This window comes from Podarcis gaigeae (assembly GCF_964106915.1).
Source record: "Podarcis gaigeae genome assembly, chromosome: 12".
In the NCBI taxonomy this organism is placed as follows: Eukaryota; Metazoa; Chordata; class Lepidosauria; order Squamata; family Lacertidae; genus Podarcis; species Podarcis gaigeae.
The window spans coordinates 28,978,389-29,002,598 of NC_139688.1; the positions used below are offsets into that span (position 1 = coordinate 28,978,389).

The window sequence follows — 24,210 nt, forward strand, 5'->3', positions numbered from 1 at the left end:
CTGGCCACAAACCAGCCAGTAGTCTTGCATGCTTCCAAGGTACTCCCCCTTGGGGACATCAGCAAGTGTGAACTAGCCCTGAGCTTTGTGGTACAATTCCCAAATAGATTCCATCTTATGCAAATTTTTGGAATGCAACTATCTGCAAGGCTTTGAAAACGACATGCCAGGACTCTTCAGAAACGTCTTTTAATTGCAAAAGTCCAGGCACCCTTGGCTGAATTAAATAGTCTAACGTAGGTTGCAAAGCAGGCATCGTACAGTTGAGTAAAAACTCATGCCGCCCTGGGCACCTCTGGGAAGAAGGGCAGGATATCAACTGAATTAATACTAACAACAATAATGACACGATCCAGAAACACTTTGGTATAGGAACCGAGAGACTGCTGTTTGTGGCAAGGAGGTTAACAGGTGAGAAAGAAGCAAAGATGAGTTTGGAAAATTTTGGACAGTTGCCCATTTGCTCCTGAAATGTGACGTTCAACTTAGGGGTGTGTGGCACTGCTTTGCGGGGGAGGGGGGGTTCCAGTCCTACTTGGATGGTAGTTTCCAGAGGGTGATGCTTTGGGAGTGTTCTTTGGCCCTGTGGAGCCTAAATGTGGGGTTCCTCAGGGTTCGATTGTATCCCCCATGCCGTTTAATGAAACCACTGAGTGGGGTCATCTGGGGTTTTGGAGTACATTGTTGGAAATATGCTGATGACACACAGCTCTATTCATTTACATCTGGACCTCTGAGGTGACAATGGTCTTGACTCAGTCAAGAAATTCCAGGTGAGTGCTATCCCTGGACAGACTTGGATGGGGTTGTGCCAGTCCTCAGCCCTTGAATTCTCCAGATGCTTTGGGCTACAACTCCCATTAACTCCATTCACTCTGCCAATGGCAGAGGATGATGGAAACCTCAGTCCAAAACAAATGGAGGGCATCGTGATAACTACTTGTGGACTGTGCCTCCAACATTAGCCAAGGCTTAGTATGGGGGCCTTGTGAGAAACCTACTTCTGTCCTGAATAACCAAACCTAGTTCCTGTCCTCATTTCCAGAGGAAGAATCTCTTCCCAAAAAGTCTTTGAATGCTCCCAGTCAGGGGAGTGTGATTATTATGTTTCTGCCCATATAAAGTATACGTGATAAAACTTCAGTTCTTCCTATAATCCTTTACTTCCTTTTAGCCCAATAATATCACCCTTGCTTTCGCTAGTACCTGCCACTCATTCCCACCCTCCCCAGTCCTATACTGCCCGATAAGAGAGTCAAGTCACTGCCCTGAATACTAATCAGCTAATGGAAGATAACCTGAAATGGAAATATAATAATAATAATAAAAAATACAAGATAGGGTCCACATTACTGTGCATTTTCTAACCCTATACTGGCAACTACTGATAAAGAGAGGCTACTTCTGTGGCTGAACTGAACTTCAAAGAGACAGTTATCACAGTCTGCAATCGCTTAACAATGGGCAGAGAAGGGAAAAAAATTAGAAAATCTAAGAAATGGCTTGGCTCAACACACTGGCTTAGGTTTCAAGTCTAGATAGGATACAGAGCTCAAAAACTGTTTTGTTCCATTATGTTGGGTTACAATTGACCCGGCTTTAAATCCATAGTCTTCCAACTATTCAGCACAAAGTAATGTACTAACTGAGCAGTTTTTAATAACTGCATCTCTTGTGGATGTTATACCTAGTCATGTATCATAGGAGTAATTAATTATATTACCACCTGATCCCTTATATCCTTTGCTCAATCACTAAAGACTTCTCGGGAGTCACTGTTAGTGGCTCTTCATGGCTTGGATAAATCATGTGTTCAGTATTCTGAGTCCATTTCTGCAGGGTTTCCCACACACCACTTAGACACAACTGTACTCAAGCAGCATACAAACTGTCAAAATAATAATGAATTTAAAAATGAGAATCTGAAAGTCCCAAATCAAAACAAACATCTGCTGTAGAATGGTGCATGCCATCAGCACTGGGTTAGCTGAATACAGACAGCAGACAATCTCTCAAAGGGGTTGGCTGCCTGGAGGTTTCACTGAGAGAGCAGCCTGTTTGATCTCAGAAGTCATGATGAGCTTTGTAGGTCATACATATAACTAGACTATAATGGTGCCCAGGGCTATGGTACAGATAACATGGGCAACATTTACCACAGCTTACTCTTCACAACAGAACAACTCAACAGGGAAATGCACCCAATCTAAATAGGCATTTTCACAAGTGAAGAATCATTTCACAGTATTTGTAATCAGGTGCATTTTACTACTTGACTCGTTCTAAAATCGATTGTAGGCCTTGGCTGGAAGGAAGTACTGAAGAACACAGGAAGAATGTTGCAAGGTCAGAACTAAGGACAGGCCAGTGCAGCATCTAAAAGTGGCCAACCTATGGGATGCAGACAAGCGGGATGTGAGAACGACAGCACTTTTCTGAGAGCAATCCCAGGCAACTGGTATGAAAAGAATACTGCCTCTTGGTATGGGAAGTAGCCGCCATGACCGATAGCCACTGACAGCAGTAATCCTCCAAAAAATGTGTACAACGATCATTTAAAGCCATCCAAGTTGGCAGCTGTCCATCACCGAAGAGGTGGCAGCGAGGTCCACAATTTAACTTTGCACCTTGTCCTGACTCTCCCACCATCTCTGTCCTGAATACCACTAACCATTCACCTTCACCAGGTGACTCCAGGTTCCAGCTTTATGAGAGACAGAGGGGAAATTCTCACTCTCCACCCCATGTTTTATTATATATACCTCTTTCCCGCACCACTTTTTATTTGCCTTTTCTTAAAACAAACAAATAATCATTAAACATTGTACGCCTTTCCTCACAGGAACCCCGTGATAATTTTGGCTGTCCTTTCCCTGCACCTTTTCCAGCTGTACAATATCCTTTTTAAGGTGTGGCGACCAGAACGGCCACACAGGATTCCAAGTGTGGTTTGGATATACTCAAATGCTTAGTCATCAGGGAATGGACTTTCTTGCATTTCCCAAAAACCAAGCATCCGGGTTTGCATACTTAAAGCCTGGACACTCTTTTCTTTTCTTTCTTTTAAAGAACACAGCAGTGAGGAACTGAGACTCAGCATTGAAGTGTGAACATTCACAGTGTGTTCACCAGAGATGTGTGAAATATGGAACAGACGACTGCAGAAGGCTGATAGACAAGGGCTGAGGCTCAGGGGCATGGCATGCAGAAGGCCCGAAGTTGAACCCTGGGCATCTCCATATGTAGGGCTGGGAGAAAACCCTACATATGGAGAAGCTGCTGCCAGTTGGTACAGGCAATACCAGATGGCTCAATGGCCTGACTCAGTAGAAGGCCGCTTCCTATGTTCGTAAGCCATCCTATTTAAAGTCTAAGCATACGCTGATTTCGTGGTCTACGAATCAGCACTTCAGACCTCTCGGTTGTCATCCTCCAAACTAAGCAACAAAGACGCATGTCCATGCAGGCAAATGGCAGAGCCGGGAGTGAACCAACATCTCGGATCCTTTTAGCTACCAACAGAGGAAGTGGATAATCTAGCCATCAGTCGTAAAGAACATTTGGCTGCAAAGAGCATCCGGATATTATATCCTGCCTCTTTATATAGACAGTACATGTTGAGAGCAAAAACATGCCAAGTTGGGAAAGGAAAGGGGGAGAAGAAGGTGAGAGAGGGACCGCTTAGAGCTCTGCTCAGAGTATTCGGCACAGACTGAAGCAGAGCCCAACGCTGAAAGAGCTGAATGCTGGGGTCAACGCCTGTGGTTTCAGGAACGGGAGCAGTTAGCTTTGATACTCTCGCATTTGGAATACAGAAGGCAAAATGCTCAATGCCTGCTTTTTCTGGGCTTTCTGAACTGTGACTCTACACAGGGCCCCTTTAGCTGCTTCTCAGCAGGACAGGGGGGAAAAGCATTTGCTATTTGCCTTTTCATTCCATGCAGAAGAGGCCTGGAGCCAGAGCCATTACATTTCCATTATCTATCATAATAACAGAAGTTCACCTTTTAGATAGATTTATATGCAGGGTTTCAAATATGCTACTTTAAACATATGCTGATTTGAGCCACACTGGAGAGAAAGATTTTTATTTTATTTTATGTATAACTTTTTTAAGAGAGAGCTTTCCCCTCTCTACCCTTTCCAATAGTCAACAAAGTTTATTATGCCAGCCAGCAGCTTCTCTTTTATCATAGTGGCTTGGTCTCCTCCTGTCAGAAGGCATGGATAGATTTGGGGCAGGCCTTCGGAATCTTATATTATTAACATGACATTCAAAAGTCTGCTGATCAAGGAGACATCAAAAGTAAGAATATTCCTTTATGAGCCACTTTTAAGCAACCCCTTTTACGGCCCCCACCCAAATGCCTGAGAAAGAGAGCTCTTCGCATTACCATTTCAACTTTCAAATCTATCACAGACTGACATAACAGAGTCTGAAAATGGAAGACATTCCTAGTGCAGACTGCCTGCAATGCTTGAGTCAGCTGTACGTAACCGGCTAGCAAGGATCTAGCAGTCGGTCACCAGCAGCATATGATGCCCAGACTCCGGCAAACACACCAGCTCCAGCACTTAAGATTCTGGTGACATGACCTATAAAGCAGGACACCAGGCAGCATCTCTCTGTGCATTCACAGTAGCCCCTTCACAGACCTAGTTCTTCACATATCCATCTCAAGCTTTTAAAAAGATGCCCGTGAGCCTTTTGCTGCAAGATCATCATGTGGCAAGGAGTTCCACAAGCTATATTATGTATCATGTGCGGGCACATGCTTCCTTTCACATGGCTTAAACCAGATGCCAATCCATTTTATAAACTCCCATGTTATTCTTTTTTCTTTTCTTTTCCAAATCTGGAGAGAATTGCAAAAGCCTCTATCAGATTTCAGGCACAGCACGTACAGGAGGATACAGTCATCTATGGGTATGTGTGCAAGGAAATCTGAGCCTTAGGAGAAGGAAAGCATTGGGTACGGGGGCTCTGCATACTAAACCTCATGTCATTTAATCTGGTCCTGCTCGTGCAGGGGCAGGCATAACAGCTTTGGAGCAGAGAACATGCTTTGCAATGCATCAGTCCCTGGCACCTTCAGTCAAAAGAAACAGGGAGAAGCTGGTGGACTAGGCCTCTGCTTACAACCCTGGAGAGGCTCTGCCAGGGAGCACCATAGCCTAAGGGTAGCCAATGTGGTGCCCTCCATATGTTTGTTGGACTACAACTCCCATCATCCCTGACCACAGGCCATGCTGGTTGGGGCTAAAGGGAGCAGAAGTCCAATAACATCCGGAGGCACTGGTTCTCCCTGTGCTAGTCCTAAATAATCACCTCTTTGCTCAAAATGCTGCTTCCTCCAGATCACTGTCCAGTCCACCTCCATGGCAATTCCACTACTGAACAAAGTCTGTGTCACAGTTCCTGATCCAACTAGATACAGATTAAACTACTCAAGGGCCCAATCCACTTGCAATCTCCAGGCACCAAAGGGTACAGAACAAGGGTGGGGCACCTTTTCTGGCCAGAGGGCTGGATCTTTATCTCCCCCCACCTGCCCTCCCCTCCAGCAGGCCAAAGCAGAGAGCTAGGTGGGGCTGCTGGGCTGCCAATCACCTGGCATGCTTTCCTCTGAAACCCTGAGTCAAGTGAACCATTGTGTAAGCATTGTAAGCATTATTATGCAGGGATGAGTAACAAGGGCCTGAAAATCATCCAGCTCCTGGTGCTTCTCCTTCAAATGTCCACACATTTGAAGGGGTGGCTGTTTTAAAGCCCCTCGTTTTGAAGCATAGGGGATGTACACAAAGGTCTTCCAACTACATGCATTGGAAGAAGAAACATGTGAGAGGCTGTAGTTGTGCCCCTATCCCTCTGGCAGCAATGCCTTACTGGGCAACTGAGAACTTTGAGCATGATGTCATGCATGAGGTCGAATGTAGGGTGGTTGAGCGTGGCTTCCTAAAAAATGCCCTGGCAGGCCAAATGGAGAAGACTGGCAGGCCATGCCTGGTCCCTAGACCAGAGCTTCACCACCCCTGGTACATGAATGTCCCAAGAAAAAACATTACTTACCAGCTATTGCTCCAGCTAGAAGCAGCGACCAAGGGCTCACCCGCCCATCTTCACCTGCAAAAGCAGATTTCATGTGAGCGTAACAGGGGAAGTAAATGGCAGAGAAGGGGATGTCGCGGAGAAAGCATGCCTTGGCTCCCTAGGACAGGAAAACAGAACAAACAAAGAAAAGCTGCATTATGGACAGAACCACAGCAAGGTAGAGGAAGGGTCGGGAGTTCTGAGAGGCAGGACAACTCTTTTTGCTCTCCCCTCCTCTTTAGAAAAGGAAGAGCAAAGGCCACAACCCAGCGCAGAATTAAGTTGCAGACCACAGAATCCAACCAGCTTCTTAGGCACGCTTGTTTAGAGTAGACGGTGGCTATATTGTTTTGCAGGAGCAGCCAGTGCAGTGGAGCCACCCTCAAGACACCAGCACCACTGTTGCTTACCTGGGTGGCACAAGGTGGGGGGGCAGTGGTGTCTGCACAAGCGCACTGGTGGAAGTGCAGGAGGGGCTCTGCTGGGATGCATGGGCAACCCCAAGCTCACTACTGCTGTACTCACTACCGGTGTGAGTACAGCAGTAGTGAGACAATGGCTTTGTGACACTGCATCAGCTACTCCTGGTTTTCTGCTGGCAATGTAAAAATGCCACCCACTTGTGGAAAGGTATCATAGAATTGCAGAGTTGGAAGGGACCACGAGGGTCATCCAACCCCCTACAATGAAGGAATCTTTTGCCCAACGTAGGACTCGAACCCACAACTTTGAGATGAAGAGTCTCACGCTCTACCGACTGAGCTATCCCAGGTGTTGTGCAAAGTCTCAAAAAAAGTTCTCACACTGTAGATTTAAGGATGTGGCCGACACAAATGCCTACTGGACCAGGTAGGTGCCTTCGCTGAATTTTTTTTAAAAAAACATTTTTTGTTTAGGCAAGTCTATCCAGACAAGCAGATGTTGATGTTTTAGTTTACTGCTGGTTTTAATTGTGGGGTTGTTTTTTTTAACATGTTTTAAATGTTCTGCTTTTACTGGTAATTTTAATATCGTATTGCTTGAAAACCACTTAGAGGTTTTGTTACAATAAGTGGTATATAAATTTTGCTAAATAAGAAGTAATAGAAATGCTTTATGAATGGTCTTTGGCATATAATAAAGTAAAGGTAAAGGTACCCCTGCCCGTACAGGCCAGTCGTGACCGACTCTAGGGTTGCACGCTCATCTCGCTCAAAAGGCCAGGAGACAGCGCCGTCCGAAGACACTTCCGGGTCACGTGGCCAGCGTGACGAAACTGCAGCTGGCGAGGCAGCACCAGTGCCGCACACGGAAACGCCGTTTACCTTCCCGCTATAAAGCGGTACCTATTTATCTACTTGCACTTTGACGTGCTTTCGAACTGCTAGGTGGGCAGGAGATGGGACCAAACGAAGGGAGCTCAGCCCGCTGTGGGGATTCGAACCGCCGACTTTACGATCAGCAAGTCCTAGGCACTGAGGTTTTACCCACAGCGCGACTCGCGTCCCTTGGCTTATAATACTGGACCAAAATAAAAACAATATCCTGAGTACCAGCATACTGGAGGACCTCAGCCCCAGGTTTCAACATCCTATAGCTGACAGGAAGAAAGACTTTGCTTAAGTCCCCTTCATGCAACAAAGCTTGCTGCTTGGAGGGCATGAGCAATAAAGCAAGAAGCGGAAATGGGCAGCACAGCTGCTGAGGCTCCCTGGCACTTGCCCAGATTGTATTCTCAAGATTGTGTAGACAGACTGTAACTGCATAGCAGGCCTTTCACATTTTGCAATAATTCTATTTGTTGTAATGTGTGTTGTTGTTTTTGTTTTTGTTTGTTTGTTTACTGGATTGTCTTTTAAGGTTGTCAGCTTCCTTGCGATTGGTATGGCAAGTAGCACAGAATAGTTTGTGAACAGACAAGCCAGCAAACCAGTCTTGCACAACAGCAAGGGGAAACACAGCTTCCACTTGAACTGGCACAGCCCGAATTGCAGAGACTTGTGGCACTGCGTAAATGGTGCGCGACTGCCTTGAGAACTGCACGAGGGAAAATGCTGACTGCCTGCAACAAACTTAAAAAGTCAGTTGCCATATTGATAACACTTCGCTTTACAGGAGTGTAGTTTGTTTGCATATAGATATATAACCTGATCTTCCTCAGGTGAGAGGAGCTATGGGCAGTTCTTCCATGAGTCCCTGAACAGGTCAGCCTAAAGATGCATCTGCTTGGCATGGAGAAAGTATCTGATTTAATCCCTGGCATCTCCAAGGAGGGCCGGGAGAGATCCCAGTCTGAAATCGAGCCACTGACAGTCAGCAGAGTGGCTGTGGGACCTTCGGGATCATCACCGGCAGGCAGAACAAGCCTTGTTCCCCACACTTTCAAAAACATGAAATCTGTGGTGGCTTTGATTTAGTTTTATACCTTGAACTATAAATGCAGCTTTTGAATCCCCACGACGGGGTGAGCTCCCGTTGCTTGGTCCCTGCTCCTGCCAACCTAGCAGTTCGAAAGCACATCAAAGTGCAAGTAGGTAAATAGGTACCGCTCCGGCTGAAAGGTAAACGGCAGAAGTGGCTTAGTCATGCTGGCCACATGACCCAGAAGCTGTACGCCAGCTCCCTCAGCCAATAAAGCGAGATGAGTGCTGCAACCCCAGAGTCTGCCACGACTGGACCTAATGGTCAGGGGTCCCTTTACCTTTACCTTTATAAATGCAGCTCAGCCACAGGTAGTCAGCCTTTTTACCTTTACTTTCCCCTACGAGAAGCGTAACAGAAAAGACAACTGAAAGCAGGCACACTTGGGATACACAGAATGCAAAGAAACCAAGCTGCACCCAAACTTTTCTCCGGATGACCTATGGGGGTCACGGGGTGAGATTCTAACATGGCAGCCCTGCAATTCGCAGATATTGCAGCATAAGCAACAAGAACCAACGCCCGACCTGGTAGAACATATGTGAACCAAAGTGCAGACACAGCCTTTTAGCGCTTGTTAACTTTGCCTCTACACAGTGCTCGTTCGTTCATGCTAGCAGTGCTCATCCCTTAATACAAAACAAAAGTGAGAACAAAATGTTGCACCATGGACTGCTCCTGTTCAGGATTCCAGCCGGCCATGTCCTTTTCCAGGATATCTGATTCCTTTCCACACACCCCTCCAACAAAATTCTGGGCACACTGAGCACAGTCAGTTTTCAATGTGCTGCTTGGAGGGGTCGTGGTCCCCTCTCTACTTAGGGTTTTTTACCTAAAGATTCTTCATACTTCCCTAAGTCTGCTTATACCCTCTCTTGTGCAGGGGAGGTGCCCTTGTTGCTACATTAAGGATCCACACTCGGATAATGAGTTTAATATTAGTATACAGAATATCAAAGAACTACAGTACTTGTGAAACTGACTCCTATTCATCTTCCCTACCTACCCCTTTATTCTCTTAGCAAACATCTACGGTTGCACTCCTGCAATCATTTGCTACAAGGGTGTAAAGCATGCCTAAGGGGCTCATAAATGCAGCGAGTCGCATTCCTAGAGACAAACACTCTTCCAGGTTCTACCGACTTGGCAGGCAGCCTTGCGATTTGTTGCACTCTCTGGCAGGCAATGCTGGAGATGAGCAAGTATTCTTTCATCTCAAATATTTTCCCCAAAGGGTTGGGGAAAATATGCATTATGCCTTTTGTCACAGGAGAGTTCATTAGTTTTACTTCATTTTCCATGCTGTCACCCAGATGCCTTTTGTTTCAACTGCACTTCAAGATATTGATTAGGATCTTTCAGAGTCCTTCATGCCCGTCTCTCTCTGTCCCACCACAACCTTAAGGTTGACCAGGAACCCCCTCTCAACACCACCCAGGTTTAACATCAAAGGAACACAGGAAGCTATTTCTGGTGCACACTTTCCATGCGGGTTCAGCAGGGTCCTAGCCCAGGGCTGCGGAGCCCGTGGTCCTCCAGATGTGGTTGGATTCCAACTCCCATCAGCCTCAGCTAGTTCAGAGTGTGGTCAGGGATGCTGGGAGTTGTAGCCCAAGAACATCTGGAGGACTACAGATGTTCCCCAGCCCTGTCCTAGCCTGAGCCTCTAGAGCAGTGTTTCCCAAGCTTGGGTCTTCAGCTGTTTTTGGACAATTTCCATCATCCTTGACCACTGATCTTGCTAGCTAGGGTTGATGGGAGTTGTAGTCCAGAAATAGCTGGAGACCCAAGCTTGGGAAACACTGCTATAGAGCATCCCTTTATGCTTGGGCAGGATTTTGGTTAAGATTTAATAGATTTCTGCATATAAAAATTGGTGCATATTGTTCTGCTTTCCAATGACAGAACAGAACTTCAGATAAAGAAATGGCAAATATACGCTTCAGTTTCTTCAGAATCATTAATGGAATTTAAGCGGCACTCTCTTCTCTCTTTTACAGTAATCTCTTTCCAGAGATGGAAATAGCATACTTCTATATATATATAAAAGACCCTCTGGTAATATGCTTTCAGCTTTCAAGGCAGAAAATATCTGTCAAGCTTTGTTCAGCTATGTGTAAACAAAGCTGGATCAAAACTCAGATTCACTTTATTAACCACCACCTTTGGCTCCTTTCCAATATCTCAACAGTTTAAAGTTTCCCCTCGCCAACTCGGTTTTAAAGTCTGGGAAAAGCATGTTTACAGGCAGGCCTCATTTAACTGCAAGTTAATCACCTGCAACCAGCTAATGCCAATTAGGAAGGCTTTAAGGGAGAATGGCCAATGCATCCTGAAAATGCTAAGGAAACAGTTTGCTGCAAAGCAAGTTCTCGTATAGTTTTTCAGTGAAACTTGCTTCCTACTTTTAAGCATGTTCCAGATCGCCAGTCTCACTGTACCTTAGTGATGTGTATGCTGTAGAAACCCCGAAATCAGCTTTAATATTAGTCCTCAGGTAAATTATGATGATCATCTGCCTGAGTTTATTCTGCCAACCAAGACACAGCCCTGCCGGGCATGACATTTTTTGGGTGTTTATTTATTAAGACATTCCCCCAACCTCTTTTACCAGCCAGCTAATTTGACTCCCCACTGCCACATCTTTTCTCTCGGGCCTCTCGGGCCTTTAATACTGGATCGTATCTTAAGAGAACAAACCAATAGGGAAAAAGAGCTATGGGTTGTCGGGAGGTTCGGATAATCAACTCAGAGAAGTCAGAGCTGGGGCAGGTTCTTTAACATGCTAATTCTCGCTTATTCCAGCCTTACCTGAGGTAAAAAAAAAAAGTAGGGGGGGATCTAAATAAACTATTTCTACTACAAGGGGAGGGTAATTATACTCACAAAGGCACCTCTGTGTCAGGGTTGGGCATAAGGAGCCAGAAGGTCTGGGAGACGCAGGCTTAACCTAGTCTCCTGCAGTGAATGCACATTGTCTCGTGTAGGGGGAAAAATGCCAGACTGGGGGGACCTTGCAGAATTCAAGACAACAGTACTGCACCTTGTCTGAGAGGGTTATTTAATGCTTCTGGCACCTGTACTTACCGCCATCCTCTCTTTTCCTACCTTACAGGTTTAGAATTTATTTGGCATGTATAATTGTTATTTTGATCCTATAGCAACAAACAATAGGCAGCATGTCATTTCTTGATCCGTTAGCATTCCTCTTGGGTTTCACGGGCAACTTAACCCTTCCAATTCGGAAGTGCAGCAAGCGTCGTCAAACACGCCCCCCCCCCAAAAAAACCTTTCCTGGAAGCCCCCACCTGCTCTGCCTTCCAAAGCCCCAGGGAAAAGTTGGAGAGACTTCGGCTGACATCTCAGCATGGAAAGGTGAGTTGCTCCAAGTTTAGAGTTTTACGTTATGTCCAAAGCACTTGAGCAAATATTGCTTCCGTAAACCAAAATAACAGTGCTAACAACACTGAATACACAGATATGTGTAACTGAACTAGTTTTACTGAACAATACAAGTATTTTGAAATTATCTTCTCAGCTCATGTCAGGTTTGCTGCCTCAATTCCAAGGAGATGGCACATCCAACTCTAAAAAGTGGTCAAATAGGGGCTCCCACCTGCTCCCACTGAGAATCTCCCAAAGATGCTTCTTTTAGACAGGGAAAGCTCCAGCACAAAACTGTTGAATTTTAATGTATACAGAAGTTCAATCCTACTCATTTGGGCCTGAATGGAGACAATGGTTTCCTGTCCCATTACAGATGCTAATTTGCCCAGCATTGCTGAGATACGCTGTGTTGTCATCAAAAGTGGGGAGGGGCAGTGACACTTACCTAACCTCTTGGCACCATCATGTAGCTTACTGGGAAGGAAAGGGGCAGGAAAGTGGGGGAGGTCAAGTGCAGTTCAAACGCACTGGCAGGAGCACCGGATTGGCTCCAACGGGGCAGACATGCCGTGTTGACCTCCCCGCTGCCTCATCCCTCCCGTTCCAGTAAACTGCAATAACACCAGAGTCAGGAAGCCAACTAAGCTCCTCTGTTCCCTCTCCCTTCCAGAAGCTCCTGGTGATCTCCTCACATACCCATTTTCCATACATTCAAGCTTTAACTGAATTGCCACTTAATTCCAGCTTCTCCATTTTTTCCTTTACTCCCCTGTGATTAGATACCTTGCAACTGAGGATTACACTTCATGCATTTGATAGAGTGGGCTCCAGTCTATCAAAACACACAATTTATTAGACTTTAAGACCAATTTATTCGTCCATCTCAGCACCTAATTTATTAGTCTCCTTTACGCGGCAACAGACTAACACGGCTACCCCACCGGAGCTTGCTTTAAAGTTTCTGAGAAAAAATTAAAATGAATTAAAATAACTTGGATAATTGGAGGAAAGTACAAAGGACCAAAGCTATTCAGAAAGCTGAATAAAAAGGTGTTAAAACAGGAAAAGTGACCCCATCTAATAGCTATTCATCTAACAGGAACACCTATCATAAATAACATGATAAATTAAAAGGTTAACCTTCATGCTAACAAACATGTTCTTGTTAAATTACTAAACAAAAAATCCTAAAAATGTTGGAAAGTGCTTAATGTATTAATTTTAAAAATAAATAATAACACTAACAATAGGGAGTTATATTTTACTTCTGCATGCATGCCATTCTGTTCCATGGTATATAATTCAAATCACAACAAATGCAATTCAAATGGCATTTTTTTAAAAGGTTGGTGGTTAAAAGTGGGCAGAGGAGGTAATATACAGTATTATAACAAATAAACTTTGTCCATGAGAAGAGGTAAGTATTACAAACATTGTGATACACATTCTAACTAAGAATTATAATCTGGAAGTGAGTCACAAAAGAAATAATAATAATAATAATAATTATAATAATAATAATTTACCCACCCTTCACCCCAAGGTCCCAGGTGGGGCTAGAACAATTAAAAGGTAAAGTTGCAAACAGTTTAAATGTAATCTACTTTCCTGTAAATCTATTTTGGCACAAATACGAAAAGCTGATGAAGGTGCACAATTACACAGAGAAATATACAGCTTTTAGCTGCTCTGGTTTCATTTCTATTTTGAATTTTTAAAATATTGTTTTTCACTATAAACCTTTAACAAATAATTTGAATGCATAGTTTAATATATGTAAGCTACTTAAGAGTTTTCTTCATGGTTAAGCATTTGTTTATAATTAAAGCTACGATTTTACCTTTTTTTAAAAAAAGTCACAGCCTTGAGAATGTGGAGTATTTAACACATTCCCCTCCCTTCTTATTATATTATTTATTTTCTTACATTTATACTCCACCTTTCTCCTGTCATGGAACCCACAGCAGGTATGGTGGCCTGGAGACAGTATTGATGGCTGAACAGAGAGGATTGGGGGCTGGAATTTGATCCCTACTCCCCACTCCTGAGGCTCCCCGCCCCGCTTTGGACCATACCTTCGGCCTCTCCCTGCCCAAGCAATGCCATAATGCAAATTCAAGGGAAATTATTCCATAGAAAAGACTGCAATAAGACAGCTAGAATGCTAACAAGTCAATGCACACCCCACATTAATTCCCATTTGGCAACCCCCAGAATTCGGCGCTGGGGTGCCCCGCAACCCTTGCACCCCCAGGTAAAGACAGCTCTGGTAGGGCTCTCCAGTCTGAAAAGACACAAAATAGACAGCTCATGCATGCAAATTCCCTCGCTATTGTGGCAACAAGCAATTCCGATAGGCGTGACTGAATAATGAAGCAACATGTACAAGGAATCACTTCAGATCTCCTTCCTTCCTTCTTTTAAAGGCTTCCAAATGTTTAGTATGCACATATACAACAAAGCTGGTATGTAACCACTGTTAACTCTGCTCAGATGTGTTTACGTGGCAAGCCAAAGGGGAATTTATTAGCAGTAGCTATAGCTACTTTTTTGAACGGGTGAGTGTTTCCTTGACTTACCGCTAATGGGAGGGAAAGCATCCACTTGTGGCACTAGCTCTTGTATTGGCAGAGTGGTTTCACCATCACCACACAGGGAAGCAAATAGCTCAGTATGGAGAGCATGAGACTCTTAATTTCATCATGGTGGGTTCGAGCCCCATGCTGGGCTAAAGATTCCTGCATTGCAGGGGTTTCGACAAGATGACCCTCGGGTCCCTTCCAGCTCTACCATTCTATGATTCTATGACATGGCCCACCATGTAAATAAGACACACAACCTTATTCCCCTTAACAATAGGTAGAATTTTAATGTCACACTAGGGCTAAGAAAAGCATGCAACTACAAAAATATCTTTTTTTGGGGGGGGATATGGACAACATTTAACTAGAATGTAGCTATTAGGATGAGTTGTAAGGTATCAAACAATACTGAAGAACAATTCCAGGATCAAGCAAGAAGTAACACACAAATGCATGCAACAGTAGTTCACATGTTTTTCATGAACTGTTTTGTTTTTTTGCTGGCGGGGGGCAACTGGGAGCAGTAAAGCGGTTGGAGGGAAGGGGCCTTCAACTCACTCCCATTCTGCTGCTCTCACAGACTAGTATTGTAGTCTCCCCTCCCCAACAGTATTGTACATGTGTGCTTCTAAGGTCAACACATAAATCTTTGGAGTCCAGAAGATAAAGTTTCCTAATTTCCCCTAATTGCACAGCAACCTGGCTTGGTCAGATTGGCCAGAACTTCCAAGGTATCACAGCAGCTAAGCCAATGGCAGCCACAGAAATGGTGACATCATCAGCCGGGGCTCCCTGGCAAAGATTTAACAAAGGACTACTGTGACACCAGAGCAGATCAACATAGTGTTGCTCAGAGACTAGGTGACTGCTTCTAAATAACAGTGTTTAGAATTGAGACGTATATTGGCTTAAGTCCAAGGAACAGGAGAATGCAGAAACACACGAGGACATTGCTTGATGACGTTCAAGGTCTAGTTGCTGTGCTGATGGGCCCTGAGGTACTCTAGAATTAAGACCTTTAAGCCACGTGAGCCTGACAGAAATCTCAAACAAACTTTAGCAGCTTTTGCTACAGGGACTGAGGTTTCTTTCATTGTATTTTTGGGCACCGGCGTTTCTTTGTTTTTGGATACTGTTAAAAAATATGCCACTTTCTAACTCTCAAAAAGAACGAGTTTCAAACAACAGTTTAAATAGCATATTCTCTTCCACTGACAACCAAAATGTATTTACCTTGTAGAGGCCAAAAAATCCCAGGTCCCGCAGTACAGTAAGGGCACTAACGCGTGGACCCGTCGTAATCTCTCCAGCCACTTGCAAGCGGATCTTGACAATTTCCAGTGGGTTTGTGAAAATCACTTGAGATGCTCCAGCCTGGAGTGGGGAAAGGAAAACACATGAGTGGCCCTGTGAACATGTCCTCGCTGTGAAGTACAGAAAGAAAGAACTCTCCAAATGCTGCTGGCACAGGGTCTCCATGTACTTTAGTGGTGCCTTCACAAGGATAGGGGTGAATTGAGGTGATACAGCGACATTGCTTTCTGAACTGCAGTGCAAAATGAACTGATGTTAATTATGCATTTTAATTGCAATTGATTTATGGATTGAAAGCTGCTGGTCTGTTAAACACAATGAGCTAAACAACCCTTAGATAAACATACGCCACTGTAACGTGACCTCCGTACAGCTTTGCTTAAAAAGAAGTCAGTAACATCTAGTTCCATGATTCTGGAAGGCTAGGAGTAGAGTAAAGCTAGCCGTAGACATTTCAAGGCTGAATTATTAACTAAATAGAAGAAATGAAATCTGCCTGGCAGCATCTATCACAGTCTACTAAAGAAGGAAATCTGGCAGAATCTTTCTCTCTCTCCCTGTTTTGGCTCCCGTACAGAAAGTGCTGTGGAACATATGTATTTACAACAACTAATTTCCTCTGCTTTAAAAAAGTTACTGAACTGAAAGTTTGTATATCCTCAAATGGCATCTTACTCAGTTGCTACTAATCTGATGTGAACATCCTTTCTCTATGCAAAAGGCAGTCCTACTTTATTCAACTCGCTCCAGATAGAACTAGAACTCAGGCAGGAAACCAAGAGTTTCTCTAACAACTTGGTAGCTTACTTTCATTTGTTTTATTTAAAAAAACCTTGGGTAATGATGTGGCCATTTGCTTAACGTAGTTAGTCATGAGGAACTGCCAACAGCCCGTTAAAACAACAATACTTAAGCAGACAAAAGTGCATCACTAATAAAGCTAATCCTACGTATGACAACTAGAAAAAGCTTGGAAGATTTGGGATGTAAACCACTCGTCCTGGAAGAAAAAGAAAACAGCCTACCCTCTTCTCCCTCAAACCCAGCCATCTCTGGGAAAGTAAGGCATCAGGTTAGTTCAGCCCCTGAACTGTGATTTCCAGGCTGGACACCTGGGGAAAGCAAGTCTCTGAGGTTGGTATACAAAAGGGGAAAGGATGAGTGCCCTGGGTTGCTGCAGAGCTTGTGTGACTCCTGGACCCAGTGGATCAGTATTTTTTTGGTTTGGTTTTCCTTGCAAATGCATCCCTGCACAGTAGCAAATCCTCAAGCTCTGTCGCGGTGAGCCTGGATATAAGGCACGAAGCCATTCTTCAAAATGTCCCCCAGAGTAATTGAGAGGAAGCAGAAGATGATGGATTGTTTACCTGCCTGTGCCCACTCTTGGCCAGAGGCCACGGAGGGAAGAAAACTAGAAGGGCAACAGAGGGAGCTGGACTCTGATGAAACTCCTGTGTCACACGCAAGTGCCTCTGGAGGTTTCCTGCGCTGGTTTTGCCTGCACTCACACTCCCGGGGCTACACTGCTGTGCTTGCCAACGATAGCAGACAATGTTGTATTAAATGTGCTAGTGTGGGAAGAATGCTGAGAAGTATACTGTATCTGTTCTGCTGTGCCATCCCCATAGCGCATGGGGCCTCGCAGGCATTTTCTCAAAAACACATGGAGGGAATCTGACGCAGATGGATTATGTTAACAAGGCAAGGATGACAGTTTAAGTCTTAAAGCCCTTTGAAATCAATGGTACTACTCGGGGTTATTAGAGGCCAAATCATTAGTTTCTGATCTCCAGCCAAAAACCCAACTCTGAGTCCAGCCTGGGCATTCCTCTAGTATTTTCCACAATTGATATGCGATTAGCCATTTCCTTCTATTTATTTTAATGAGCTGCAACTGTGGATACCATGCCTATATTGAAATAATTAAGATGAGAATGATATTCCTCCCGAATTTTCAGAAACGGGCTGCTAAGCGGCTTTGAAAATCTGCATTATTTTAAAATGCAGGTTTGGCGTGTGAAATACCACCAAGCTTGTTGGAAAGTGGCATCCTTTGCAAGCTGCGTTTAAATAATGAAACAAATGATGGAGGCTCTTAAGTATGCCAGACGGAGAGCAAATTGCGCGAAAGCTCTGGACTGTGGCCCCTTTCCAATGAAAAGTCTGGGAACTCTGCAATCCTACCACAGTGAAAGTGCAGATAGGGGAATGCTTAGTGGGGGATCGTATACTCTGCATGCAAAAGCCCCCAACCCACCCTGTTTTGTCTGTTTGAAATCCTGGAGAGACATTGCCAGTGACTGTGAACAATACTGAGCTAGTATTGTCCATATACCCATTCCCCGGTTAGCAATGTATATCATCTTAATGGAGCCACAAACTGCTGGGTGCTTCTGGTGACAAGGAAAAAGACACCTCTTTGTTACAGCTTTTTCTGAGAGTTAAGACCAGCCCCTGTCTACTCTTCCAGCTGTAAACTGGTGTTTACACCTGCTTTGCACACAGAAGGTCCCAGACACAGCTGGCAGCAAACCCTGTCTGAAGCCCTGCAGAGCTGCTGCCAGCCAGAGTAGACAATACTGAGCTAGATGGACTTAATGCTCTGACTCAGTATAAGGAAGCTTCCGATAATACTATGATCGATATGGGGTGGTATTCACACACGTCTTACTCCACGCAGACACCATGAAGTCAAGGGGCATTCCTTTCAATGGGTCCACTCCGAGTGGGACTAAGCTAAAGCAACTTGTGGCTTTATTTATTTATATTTCGAAGTTTCATTGTTTTGCCTGGCAGTGGCAAAGTATCAAATCTGAACACATTTGCTTAATATATGCAATTTCAGAGTTCACCCCATCACTAAGTTTCACCTAGCTGAGGTCAGCCCATGGCATTCCATCAGTGGCACTGACTCTGTTCATGTGTTTGTGACCAAGCACCATGATGGTGCCTGAGGAGGTATTTTTTTAATTATCGAAAGCAACATGCGCAGTAATGGTGAAGAGGAAACAGTTATAAATATACTCAGCCTCTCTTATTCTACCATGGGTAGGCTGTAGTCTTGGAAGGCTTCCACAACAATTTCACACTGAAGTATGGTACTACCAATGCATTGGCAGGTTTATTTGTTTGTTACCTTTATATCCTACCTTTCCTCCAAAGAGTTCAACATGGGTCCCCCCAAAAAAACTATACAACAACCCTGTGAGGTAGGCTGAGGGACAGTCACTGGTCCAAAATCACTCTGGAGGCATATGCGTGTGAATGCCACAGCCTAACCAACGGTGGTAAATTTGCTTCTGTCAGTGCTGTGCAGTAGTTAGAGCAGGAATTGCACAACTGTGAACCTCCAGGTGTTATGGGACTCCCACTATTCCTACTTATTGGCCATGCTGCCTGAGTTAAAGTCAAGAGTCGCAGGGTCCCCAGCCCAGAGCCAGGATGTTGGGTCTGAGTGCAGGACCTAATCCCTACTCAGCAAGGAAGCTTACTAGGTGGCCCAGGGCAAGCCAAGATCTGCCAGCCCTAACCTACCTCACAGATTGCTGTGAGGCTTCCAAGGAGCTTCTGGAGGAACAGCGGGATCAGAATGTTATACTCGCAAGCAAACAAACAAAAGAAAAGGGGTTTATGTCATGGCAGTCTGCAGGAATTTAAAGCCCTCCTGCGCAGAAACATTGCTGCTTCAGAGACCTCAGCGACATCCCATAAACTACATTATATATGCAAGGATTCGATTAAAAAAAAGTAAAAACAAAAAAGCACTTAAAGTTAAAATATCACTCTGTTTTTAAAATAATAAATATTGCTGGAACGCTTTTATGGAACAGCAAGATGAGGATCAATGTTGAATTGTTTCAGCACTCAAGGACCACACAACACGACAGCCCTAAGTCGCCTCATCCACTCTCTACTGTAGGTTAATATGTATTTTTATGGAAATTTGTTTCTGCACTTTTTCAGTGACAACTCTTGACTTCAAAACAAAACACAAAAACCACAATATCACTAGACACCTCTCGATGGCAGTATAACCTTGTACACACGTGTCTATCATTCTTCTTTTTTCTTTCTTTCTTTCTTTCTTTATCATATTTTCTCTGCACTCCCCAGGAGAAATGGGGAGGGGGTAGGGAATCGGATATTTCTCCTTTGTCTGAAAGAAGAGTATTCCGTCACTTAGGAGGGGGAGGGAAATGTTACCACAATGCTGCTGACCACCTTAATTACCATTTGGGAGGGAAAGAAACTTGATTGTTTGCTTGACCCACCACTCAAAAACAAGTTGAAGGAAGCTCTCAGGTCATTACATGCAACTGAACTAAGAGGAAAGCATGAAATGATAAATGCAACTTCTTCTCCCTTTCTGCTTCTTCTTCCCTTCCCATATCCTGCACCTCAGACTCCAGAGAGGACACGACAAACTTTTGCAAATCATAGAATCATAGAATTCTGGACTTGGAAAGGAAGGGACCCCCTATGAATTGGTTGCAAACACAATGAAGTTCAGGTTTTGAAGAATACCATTTATTTAAGTGCAAGCAACTGCTGCGTTTGCCTTGTTAAAGGGAACTTGTTAAAGGGAACAGCTTGAATGCTGGAGAAAGCCAATTTGTGAGTAAAGGGTTGTACCTGAACATCTTTCAAAAAACAAGGTCGCATGGACTATCAAAAGAATTTAGGAAGAACCCTGCATTCTGTTCCCAAGAATGGAAAGGCAGGAGTATCTGGAGTCCCCAAAGAGGATAATTCTGTTTTTTAAAAGCCCCCTACTTAGTCGCCTTTTGTTCTACACTAAGGAATTCCAAATACTAGGAGATCCAGCCTTTCGATCACTTTGGCTGCTCCTTTCCACTCCACACATTTTCCTGCTTGACAATGTTATTGCCACATATGCACTGCCAAAATAGGGAAAATTTGTCATTAAAGCATGGGGAGTGAGGAATAAGAGAAGTATTTGCACCCCCCCCCAAAAAAAACCAGTACATGTGCTAATTCTTTAATAAGTATTATTTAAGCAGAAATACAATATATCTCACAATAGTAGGGGATGCAGTGATCAGTTGACCTGTGTGTGCCTGCTGTCTTAGTGGAAAACTTTTGATAGGCACCCACAAGGCCCTCCCTGCTCTCTTTTCATGGTTCTTTAAACCAGACGTGGTCCAGAAAGCCCTTCAGATAGAGAAGATGTCTTCAAACAGAGGACTGTCATCTTTAAAGCAGATCACGCGGCTACCCTGTTTTTGAGGGAGGAGCTACAGACCTCTGTCTGCAACTACAGAGCTAGCTGCACCAGACTTCAGTAAAAAGTATGACAATATTGGTCAAAGTTGGCAACTCACAAAGTTATTAACCAGGGTGGTACATGCAGGGCAGGGATCTCATTTTAGTCCACTGAAACTTGTAGCCATCTTGGCTCCTCTGAATGACAAAGCATTCCTAGAGAGCCTTCCTTCCTAGAGAGGCTAGACTGGTTCCCTCCTTGTTGTCCTAGGTAAAGGTAAAGGGATCCCTGACAGGTCGATTTGTGGCCTACTCTGGGGTTGCGGCACTCATCTCGCTTTACTGGCCGAGGGAGCTGGCGTACAGCTTCCGGGTCATGTGGCCAGCATGACTAAGCCGCTTCTGGCGAACCAGAGCAGCGCACAGAAACGCCGTTTACGTTCCCGCTGGAGCGGTCCCTATTTATCTACCTGCACTTCGTGCTTTTGAACTGCTAGGTTGGCAGGAGCAGGGACCAAGCAATGGGAGCTTACCCCGTCGCGGGGATTTGAACCGCTGACCTTCTACCCTAGGCTCTGTGGTTTAACCCATAGTGCCACCCGGGTCCCTCCTTGTTGTCCTACCAGCAGGTAAAGACTATTTTATGGTGGTGGGCTTTGGGGAACAACTGACTGGGGTTGGTTTTTTTACTAGATTGTTTACTAGATTTGATCTGTTTTTATTTCATTTTAATTATGTTATACTTTAATTAGTTTTTAACATCTTTTTTTAAGCTTTCTGTGTTTTAACCATGTTAGTTTTCATTTTTGTGAGATGCCTTGAATCCCACTTCTGAAGAAAAGGTGTAGGAAATAAATAAATGATGATGATGATGATCCCCCTAACACCTGAAGAAAATAGAGTCCCGACCGGGTATCAGCTCATCTCACTTCTCTCTGCTTTTCTGCTACTCAAATCTTAATAAGCAGAAAACCAGTGTGACGACATACTTCTTGCATTTTGAAATTACTAGAAAAGCGGTGGTTTTTTTTTTAAAACGAGGAATGCTCCCCTCTTATTTAAAAAACAAAATGGGATTTATCAGCCCAGCACAATATGAACACACAACTTAAGGACTTCGGCAGTATATTTTTATCTTACAAAATGCTGAAGATTTCTTTAAAAAAAAAAAATAGCTGGTAAGGTAAGCTGTACGAAACCATGGAATTAAACAATATGAAACAGTAATATTTCTACTAACATGGCATAGATTTAATTTAGTGAGGAAAAAGACGAAAAAATTTAAGATTTCCTCATTCTAATTTTCTAACGGCATGTCTAAGTAGGAAAAATATAGTTTATTTACAAGCTCTGACCAGTTCTGTGCTATAAAAACAGAAGACTTGATATTTTTCACTTTATTAGCTATAGCCGTTCTTCAGAAGCTGAGCCAAGAAATCAAAGTGGAGCCTATTTGATTGATGTTATAAAAGCAATTAAGTCACAGGTTTGTCAAATATGTTAACATTTGGCTCTGCCTCTAGTATGTGTCTATTTTGACTGCAAGTAGTAGAAGTAGTAACATTTAATGATTTACAGACCTTCCATGTCTTAAGGTCTGGTAGCTGAATTAAATCTATGATACCACCCCTTTGCCTTTATTTGCACATTTGCAGACTGTAGTAACCTTTAAAAAAAAAAAATATTCATAACTATTTCTCTCTTCTTAATTCAGTTCTTTTTAGTGGTCCAGCAATAAGATTTCAATCACTTGGAGCAAACAAACATTAACACAACGGCGACGGCATGCCATGAAATGCAATATTAAATAATAACACATTCTAGTACAAATTGTCAAGCTTGACAACTACCCAGGTGAGGGTCCATAAAATGGTCACTACTTTCCAGGCCACCTGTAATGTAAGGAATGCTTTATGTTTGAAAAGTGAGAATGTAAACCTTATCAATTATCATCTGTACTCCTGCTCCGAAGTTAACAACTCACCAAGCAATTTTTTCCTAGGCAAATGGTAAGATGGGACAATTATAACAGATCAACAAACATCTTCCGTTGCAGTCTTACTCGCTGCCATAGATCTTGTGGCAATACCTACTTGTATGGACTGGTTAAGCATAGCCTGACTGGCGGGATAGAGGGAATGACCCGCTCAGCTCCATAAAAGGTTAAACAGCAGAAAAACATGAATTCCTGATAGATTCTCTATCTGTTAGAATACCACATGGGACTGTATCCCTTTTAATTTTCTGAAAGAACAGGGGTGTGGGGTGGGGAGTTAGGGATCTTTTTTAAATAAAAAAATGTATTCTAGTGAAAGTAAAAACCTTGGATTGCATTTGAACGTGGTGATAGAAGAGCACACTAATTGGAGAAAACCCAAGCAACGCTATAAATTACATTAAATTTGAAAACTAATAGTTCATAATGAACAGACAGCAAAGAAGCTTGAAGTAATTATTTTTCAAAGCAGCGCCTTCTCTTTTTTTTCTTAAAATGAAAAGATGCTTAACTTTTTTTAAAGAAAGAAAGGGCAACAGAGGAAATAACACTTTAAAAAAAATGTAGTCCAAAGGTAAAAATGGGCTCACATAAGCAACTTCAATCCTGCCAGAAATTACCACTCTCATCCCTACATAACAGACTTCAGTTGATACCAGTGTTGTATCCCATATCAATTCAGGAGAATGAATTACTCAGTGAAAACAAAATTCTAGGTGCTTGAGGCTGCTCAAATTATACCTCAGAAATGGATCTAGCTATCTAAGCCAATATTCCATATGGAGTATCAGCATATTCCTATATGCTATACTACAGATAATTCCCCTTCCCTAGAGAGGTCCAAATCTCTCCCCTACCCCAGAACAAGAATCTATTTTTTTCCAAACACAGAAGAGGAACAACTTCTTTCCTAAATACTGTACACACACACCCTCCACCACAAGTATCTTTTCCCCTCCTGGAATAAAGTACAGTGTTTTATTTTATCCATAATGCAGACTTCTGCCAAATAAAATGACTTAATCAGAAGAAGGTCTTTGCTTACTGCAAACATTTTCATTTTTCTTCACACAACAGTAACACATATTCCCGAAATTAAATTAAATTTTTTTTTAAAACCACCGGGATCACAAAAGCTGCAATCCTCACGTGTTTTGCAATGATCTGAAACAATATCCAAAGTACACTTTACACCAACTGGATCAAACACTCTTCAC

At 43.5% G+C, this 24,210-nt stretch overlaps 1 protein-coding gene across 2 annotated transcripts in view; it reads right to left on the minus strand.

The window, feature by feature from the left end:
* The window catches only part of SLC25A13 (solute carrier family 25 member 13), a 110,205-nt gene that overhangs the window by 5,375 nt on the left and 80,620 nt on the right, over positions 1 to 24,210 (minus strand). For both annotated transcript variants that reach the window (XM_083705280.1, XM_083705279.1), the window contains 2 exons: positions 15,694 to 15,834; positions 6,071 to 6,209 (listed from right to left, as the gene is read on the minus strand). In XM_083705280.1, the coding sequence (XP_083561406.1) occupies positions 6,071 to 6,209; positions 15,694 to 15,834 (280 nt within the window). The remainder of the gene's footprint in view (positions 1 to 6,070; positions 6,210 to 15,693; positions 15,835 to 24,210) is intronic.